The sequence below is a fragment of the Haliotis rubra genome, unplaced genomic scaffold, assembly GCF_003918875.1.
Source record: "Haliotis rubra isolate DU_JTF1 unplaced genomic scaffold, ASM391887v1 Scf170, whole genome shotgun sequence".
In the NCBI taxonomy this organism is placed as follows: Eukaryota; Metazoa; Mollusca; class Gastropoda; order Lepetellida; family Haliotidae; genus Haliotis; species Haliotis rubra.
Window position 1 is genome coordinate 518,015 of NW_025765670.1, and position 8,925 is coordinate 526,939.

General features: G+C 40.7%; 1 protein-coding gene across 1 annotated transcript; it reads right to left on the reverse strand.

The window, feature by feature from the left end:
- Positions 1-6,307: 6,307 nt before the first annotated feature.
- LOC124272519 (elongation factor Tu, mitochondrial-like) lies at positions 6,308-8,057 on the reverse strand. Its single transcript, XM_046707724.1, has one exon. The coding sequence runs from the start codon at positions 8,022-8,024 to the stop codon at positions 6,624-6,626; it is 1,401 nt and encodes a 466-aa protein (XP_046563680.1). The 5' UTR covers positions 8,025-8,057; the 3' UTR covers positions 6,308-6,623.
- Between the last annotated feature and the right edge of the window lie 868 nt (positions 8,058-8,925).

Below are 8,925 nucleotides of genomic sequence, written 5' to 3' on the forward strand. Positions count from 1 at the left end.
AAAGAAACATTCTAAACTTATACATATTCCGGTTATAAAAATACATTTTAGACAGATACATAAAATAATTCTCATCTAAATCTCCATATTACAAAGAGGGCGTAAACGTAAACTTAAAACTAACCCCAGTCATCAACTTTCAACTTTAATAACCCCATCCTCAGTATTGTCAATATTCTATTTATTTTTAAAAGGGTGAGTTATTCCTCGAACCTGCTGTTTTCTACAGTACTATTTCAAGCTTGGTGACTTGCTTAACTTGCTTATACAGTTAAGAAATGGAATTTATCGCCAACACACTGGACAATACATACCAAATTCTAGTCATATCCAAGAAAGCCCACGCAAGTCTACAAATTGTGGCAAGTCTAGATTTCCACAGCTTCTGAAAATGAAGAAAGTCTCAGGGCTCCTTTTCATTATATTTACTTTTTCACTATGGGCTTTTTTCTGTAAAATATGTTCACTTCAGAGACTAGTTGTTAGTCTATCCAAACCCATGTGAGAACAATAAAGTGAGCACAGCAGATGCATAGTTTTGATATCCACAGTTATTACCCACGTGGTCAACGTATGGGTAGTTGCATACTAATCTCGTACGTCACACGAGTGTCGTATCGCGTTGACCTGTGTCGTAACGACTTGACCTGAGATTCTAACGATTTGATTGGATAACCGATGACCTCTCAGTTAGGACACGTTGGGACGGAACTACTTGTTCATTCATAACAAACACGTGAATTCATTCATTCTACAACTTAGATGCATTGTGGGAATGTAAACATTACGAACGTTGCCGTGTCGCTGTTTAATTGTTTAATGGCGTAGTGACGTCATTACAGTGTGACGTCATGCAAAAGTGTACTTCAGAACAAAATTCTTCCGCAACCTCTTTATGAAACCGGTTTCGGTTTGAAACCATAACAATAACAAAAATACGCTATTTTGTCAATTCAATGCATGTAAGACATGGGTAATAAATAAAATACCACACTCGCTGTCATTACATACAAATTAGACGAAACTGGTGACCTTCCTATCGCTCGGTCAGATACCATAGGAAGGACACTCGTTTCGTATAATTCGTATGTAATGAGACCTCGTGTAGTATTCTCTATTTATCATAGCACATGCGCATATTATAGGCTTTCTTGGCGATTCGGTCATTGTGCATTTCGATACGTTTAAGCCAGTATTATATACAGACTGCATTTATTTCTAAAGGATATCGGCAATTTTAACCATATACAGTTACATTCGGTGTATGGGGAGCAATGTTGAGACATTCCTTGATAGAGGCTTCCAGGTGAACACCTCAGAGCCATATAATTTAATGGGCTGAATTTGTGTGTCGAATATCTTAGAGAACACTATTGTGTCAACCATACCAAATTTATACAAAAACGGATAAGCGCTTGTTTTCCTCTCAATGGCAGATGTTGAATACATTTATTTGTTTTACATGCAGATGAGAATATTACTCCAAGACATCTGTTAATGAATCGTTCACACATTTTTACCTTTATAGAATCATTTTTCGTTTCTCGATAGTCGTCCACCTCGATATTTGTCTTTCAGATATGCTGTTAGACCCCATACATCCGCATACGAGTGTAAAGTATTAAGTTGTTTCTGTAACTGACGAGACCTTGTCATCGAGCGCCAGGCAGGATAACAACAAGCAACATCCTGAACGCGTATGTCATGACGCGACCGGGGATAGAACCACTGTCCGGTCTTCTCTCTACCCGATGCCCTCTGCTGCATAAATTCACAATATAGAAACATATAATCACCTGCACAATCATCAGACAAAGGCGACTAACGGGATCGGGTACTGTAGTTTGGTTGTTTATGTTTTTAAGGTACCCAGGTATACAACAAGCACCTAGTACATTAGGAAGGGGATGAAATAATGAATATTGACCATGTTCGTCTTTGCTCGGTCGTGATCGAGGGTTGACGCCTGCAATCAGGGAAGAGCTTCTGGACCGTTGACTATCTGCACGGCAACGTCGAGGATAGATAGGTTTGACAGATTAAGGTGCAAAGTGTATAGTTACAAGGACGCTGAAGTTCCGAATTCCAAATGTGTTAATACCCGTGAAGGTACGGGTTAGAATTGGCCTTCAGTAACCCATGCTTGTCGTAAGAGGCGACTAACGGGATCGGGTGGTCAGGCTCGCTGACTTGGTTGACACATGTCATCGGTTCCCAATTGCGCAGATCGATGCTCGTGCTGTTGATCACTGGATTGTCTGGTCCAGACTCGATTATTTACAGACCGCCGCCATATAGCTGGAATATTGCTGAGTGCGGCGTAAAACTAAACTCACTCACAGAAGATGAGTCCGTCCAGATGTGATCTGAAGGAATCTACGGAATGCTAGTAAATTTAGACGAATCCTTGTCGAAATAATGCCGATGCGACGGAATATCTGAACTTTGTGTCATCTGGCTTGTCTTTGTGTCATCTCAACACGCTGTAACTCCCAACCTGTACTATAAACCCCAGTAAATTAATCCGCATACCTCCCTCTCACTGCAACTCTGAACTTTATGCAACTACTGCCCTGTAATAATATAACAACGCAGGGGCGGATACAGGATTTTCGTTTGGAGGGTGGCCACGCACTCACGCACACACACACACTCTCTCTCTCTCTCTCTCTCTCTCTCTCTCTCTCTCTCTCTCTCTCTCTCTCTCTCTCTCTCTCTCTCTCACACACACACACACACACACACACACACACACACACACTGGATCCGCGCATGCAACGTGTGATAATATAATTATCATACACCTATCAATGATATCAGGCACCTTGAAAGTGATATATAATAGACAGTGTAGCAATCTAGGACTGGTGTGGCTTGTTTAAGCCTTTTGAATGAGGAACCCATAAGCCCGGGTGGTAAGGAACTGGAGTTACGTCCCTTAGTGTGTCGTCTGCTCTGCTAGCGTTTCCGTCACAGGGGCGCGTCACGCTTAGAGTGAGTGAGTGAGTATGGTTTGACGCCGCTTTTAGCAATATTCCAGCAATATCACGGCGGGGGACACCGGATATGGGCTTCACACGTTGTTCCCATGTGGGGAATCGAACCCGGGTCATCGGCGTGACGAGCGAACGCTTTAACCACTAGGCTACCCCACCGCCCTGTCACGCTTAGAAACAACGTTAGAAAGACATGTAGGTATATAGACCCTACCCTAGTACTATATAAAAGGAGCCTTTTATATAGTACTAGGGTAGGGTCTATATACCTACATGTCTTTCTAATGTTGTTTCTAAGCGTGATACGCCCCTCCGGCTGCATGATCATCTCCATCTCCATCTGAATCAGTTCTTACCTTGACATCTTAGCTTAGCAAGATTTAATGCAGTCTGTTCAGTCACTTTTTTATCCCTACAGAATTAAGTCAAGTTTTGGTACAAAGTAAGTGACACCCCCTTGCATGTCAAGTACAAACTCAATGACCCCCACTCCATACTTTTTAATATTACGTACAAAACTGACCCCACCCCACCAGTACGTCTCTCTCTCTCTCTAATTATATTAAATAGTTATCCCTGCTTCATCAGTGTGTTTAGTTATATTAAAATAATCTACTCAATTTTCACTTGGGTAATATACATCCTCTGAATACTAGTTTTGCTGCATTGGTGTGTCGCGTATGTGGTCAAGGGGAGATAATCAAGAGGCAATATTCTCTCTTTCACTGACACGCAAGTACCATACCACTCTAATAAATCCATAAGAAATTACTTAAGTTTCATCCCAAAATATTTAAATTAGTGTAATTGTATTTTTTAAATGTTTTGTTTACCTTTGTTCAAATGGATACTATATATTTGAACCTACGGTTTTATTTCAGACCACTGTACTAAATGTACAAAAATGTATGAATTTATGTTGTCTTGGGGCAAAAGGGGAGGTGGGGGTAGCTTAGTGGTTAAGGCGTTCCCTCCTCACCAAGACGACCCGGATTCGATTCCCCATATGGGCACAATGTGTGAAGCCCATTTCTGGTGTCCCCTGCCGTGATATTGCTGGAATATTGCTAAAAGCAGCATAAAACTAAACTCACTCTTGGCACAATCAATGTTGCATACTATTGATGTTAGAATTGATCTTAAGCAACCCATGAGTGTCGAAAGAAAAGAATAATAGGTCTAGGTGGGGACAGGCTTGTTGACTTGGTTGATGCATGGTGCATGTCTGTGAATAATCAATATTATTCAGTGATTGATGATATAAACATTGATATAAGCAGCCGTGATATAATGACATGCATCAACCACGTCCGCAAGAATGACCACCCCTTACCTCTTGCAACAAGCATGGGTTGCTGAAGACCAATTCTCACCTGGATCTCCATTTCTAACTTTCTTCTTCTGTTGGTGCATGGACACCACTAAAAGGCAGAACTGTGATTGTAAGGTGGCCATAGATGAAAATCTGTAATTAACACAGCAAACCAAAATGGTTTTCTTACAGCACATGGCTCATATAATTTGGTCTCAAATTCTGTGCTACTGTTTGCCGAGATTATAGACGTAATTAACTCAGTGTCAGAGAAAGAAGATGAAATCGTTTATCCATACAGTGGGTAGAATGAGGGGAAATGAGGTTTAACATCATGCTTGAGGTTACGTTAATACAGTCACATGCACAGTCCGATGCTTGGACTATTCTGGACCAGGGATTTACAGGAGGTGAATTCCTGCGTCCTATACTCATAAAAATAAGTGACAATAAGTTATCGCCGCGTTTGCTACTAGCTGGGTTATGGTATTATTTGCAATTTAATTACTGTAACAATGTGATGATCATGATACACAATACAATAACAGTATTAATAATAATATTTAAGTGTCTGGGACCCCCATTTTGTTGTCCAGGACACCTGAAAATTAAGAGTATGAGTCCCAGGGACCCTCAAATACAGGACTCCATGTAAATCCCTGCTGGACTTAAATTGTCACATTACTAGCCCACTGAATTTTCATACCATATTGGTAAAGATAGCCGTCAATCTTATAACACTTTGTTCAGCCTACTTACCATAACACTACTCAAAACTAGACAGGGATAAGAATTTTCCACACATCTACGGAATTACATAGATGTTATGTTAAGGGTAAGTTTTTGGAGTGAGTTGGATTTTACACTGCCTTTAGCAATATTCCAGCAAAATCATGGCCGGGAAATGGGCCTTATATTGTACCCATGTGGGGAATTGAACCTGGGTCTTCGGTGGGACGAGCAAACGCTTTAACTGCTGGGCTACCCCACTTCCCCCCGTTTTGGGGACACATCAAGACAACATATACATAAATCATAAGGTCCACCATATCCCTGGTTAACTTCCAGTATGTTAACAGGGGTGGAAATAACTTTAAAATTGCTAGTGTACTCCAGTACAGTGGCACATGTAAAATCACTTGCCCTTATAATTTTTCCACTATACCGGCCGTTTTTTTTTTTTTTTTTTTTTTTTTTTTTTTGTTGATTTTTAAATAAACAACATAATTAATATTGGAAAGTCAACTGGACTCCGGCACAGTGTGATATACAAATTTGCTTGCCCAACAGAAAAAACCACTGGACTCGGGCGTCGGGCAATGGGTTATTTCCACCCCTGAATGTTAACTATAACATTATCATCCCCAAGTACAGGCCTCACAGTGAGTGAATGAGATGCGACCTCAAACTGCTATTTCAGGTTTCAGGTTAATGTTGGAAGACAGAGAAAACTTGCAGAAGATATAGCCTCCCAAGTATTCAAACGAACACATTATCATAGGATACTGACACCCACAAGGGACTCAACTCTGAACAGTGAACAGTATTGCATTAGACCAATTGGCCACCGAGATACCGAATTTTACAGGAAAGTGAAACCGCATTATCAGAGGTTCAATTTTCGAAGGTAAATTCCAATTACAGATTGGAACCATGCTGTTTCATGTTGACAATGTTTGTTAGTTTAAACGTAGGCCCACAATCGCCTGCATGAGGTAGTGAGAGAGAGTAACCTCCCTTTAACCACTGATTATGAAGTTTCACCTTCACAACAGTTAGAGCACTATCGTTCATCATACTCCAGCCGTAATCCTTACCATTTCTCAATGATCCACATTTCAAACACTCTTCAGTTAATTCCCAAAAGGAACAAAATAATGGTAGCCACAGAAGATTGAGTAAAACTGTGTTATCACATTCCAATTTTCTGTTTAATCAACAAATATTCTCTGGATTACTTGTTACAGTGGTTACTCAATTGACAACATGAATCATTCAGTTCACATTTTCAGACACTTCTGGTTTATTTAGCACAATTTTCATCAAAGAATAATAGTGAAATGTTGACTTATCTCGTACACCATACACTTCGGTCATACTTCGGTCATGACTTCGGTCATACCAAGAAAACTAAATAAGACACCTCAGACTATCATTGCAAGATATGATGACATCTTTTCAACAAAGTGATAACTAGAATTTTCTGAAAGGTCCTTTGCTCAAAAGTTTAACTCATAATTGGCACACAACTGTTCTGCACATGATGCACTACAAATCTCTCAACATGATTGACAATGGTATCTATTCACATAAAGCTATGTTGTCTTCGACTTCTTCTGTTCCTTTCTCTTAAGCATGCGTTCCGCTTCGTAGGCTTCAACATCAACATCAGGCATGATGTTTGTAACAACACCATATCCCAGTGTTCCTCTTCCATCTCTGATGGTAAAGCGCTGACCCTTTTCCATAACCATCTTTTTCTTTAGGTTAAAAATAACCTTAGCATCTTCCCCAGGCATGACCATATCTTTGTCTGGGATTTTCAGTGAAGCTGGAGCATCCCATGTTGTACAAAACATTTGGGCCTGGAAGAAATCGGTAAAGGGTTTTGCACTCCCACCTTCATCTTTGCTCAACAGGTAGATTTGCGATTCAAATCTGTTATGCTGTTTCACTGTCCCTGGTTTGGCTAGCACATAACCTCTCTTCAGGTCATCACGTTTAACACTTCTTATCAAAGCCCCAACCTGATCTCCGGCTTCGGAACGATCCAAGTTCTTGTGAAACATCTCAATGCCAGTGACTGTTGTTTTCAAGACTTTATCATAGCCAATCAACTCACATTCATCACCCTTTTTGATAATACCCCTTTCAAGCTTTCCCGAAACTACTGTTCCTCTACCAGCAATAGAAAACACAGAGTCAATGGGCAAAAAGAAGGGTTTTTCAAGCTCCCTAGAAGGGTTAGGGATGTAACTGTCAACATTTTCAAGTAGCTTCCTAATCTTCTCAGCTCCAATTTCAGGCTTAACGCCATCTAAAGCGCACAGAGCAGACCCAATGACAACAGGAGTACCGTCACCATCATATCCCATCTCTGTCAGTAGTTCTCGTACCTCCATTTCAACAAGTTCCAACATTTCTTCGTCAGCGGCATCGGCCTTGTTGATGAAGACAACAACCCTCTGTATACCAATCTGTTTAGCAAGCAGCATGTGTTCTCTAGTTTGTGGCATGGTTCCGTCAGTTGCTGCGACAACTAAGATGGCACCGTCCATTTGAGCTGTTCCTGTGATCATGTTCTTTATGTAATCAGCGTGTCCCGGACAGTCGACATGACCATAATGACGAGTGTTGGTTTCGTATTCCACCAACGCTGCATTGATTGTAATTCCTCTGGCTTTTTCTTCAGGGGCATTATCGATGTCTTCATATCGTTTCATGTCAGCTTTGGCTTCCTCGGACAGGACTTTTGTGATCGCCGCTGTCAAGGTTGTTTTACCGTGGTCCACATGGCCGATCGTCCCAATATTTATGTGAGGTTTCTCTCTCGAAAATGTTTTCTTCTGGCCTGGAGGTTGTGCAAACCTCGCAACAGAGAAGGAAAATGATCTCCGATTGCAATAAAGCAGTTCTTTGGATATGTTAACGAATAGTTTTTGAGTGCCAGGCCCATTTTTCGCGGCAAGTACCTGACGAAACAGGAACGACGCCATTTTGGAGCATGCGTGTTGTCATTCGGAAAATCTCGGCGTAAGCCGTTGTCGGGTTTGTACGTACATATTCACGAGTCGAGAAAGATTGGAGGAAGCGTTTCCGAATGATACGTCTGCCGATGAAACCCGAAGGTTGGATTATCTCCCTTTTCTTTGGTAGCGTGCACGTCCACCATACTCTCTCTTTCCCGTCTTCCCGTTTCCCAAACAAGTGTTCATTGAGCATAGGCGGATCCGAAAGGGGGTGCAGGGCTGCGCTCCCCCCTCCCCTTTTTGTCATGAAAGTTTATTAAATCATTGGCGGATCCATTTGGTCTCAGGTGAAAATGAACTGGTGCACACTCCCACCCTTCTTAAAAAGCTGTAGTGATCAGCCCTTTTTGAGCGTTTCCTTTTTCTTGAATTTATTCTTCACCAAACCGTATACACATCGTCCCACCACACAATGTTGATAATCGTCCATAATTCCAAGTACAAACAAACGTTCGAAATTATATTTCAGGAAAACTTCACTTCTAAATATTATGTTCTGAAATTTCGAATTAAGACGCCCTCTTTCTGTCACACTGAAGAAAGTAGAAACATAATCGAATAACGATGTCAGACAGTGTATTTTGCAAAATGATAATGTATATATCCATCAACATGACGATGTATATAATTAGAAACATAATTAGGGGCGTTATTGCATTAAATATAATGTAACATGTATTTAAATAATTATATAATTTTTGACTTAGGGGCATATTCCATTTAATGACGACGGAACATAGGCTTTAAATATTTTTGATTTTAAAAAATATTTGATTTATTAAGAGAGGAAAGGACACCTTTAATCCCAAAGAGCTCTTTGGCTTTTTGTTGAAGTAAGATACTCTTAATAACCGGTTCGTTTCAAATG

What these genes read in the sequence shown, in the direction of transcription:
- LOC124272519 (XM_046707724.1), bottom strand. Translation starts at nt 8,024, where the DNA reads ATGGCGTCGTTCCTGTTTCGTCAGGTACTTGCCGCGAAAAATGGGCCT.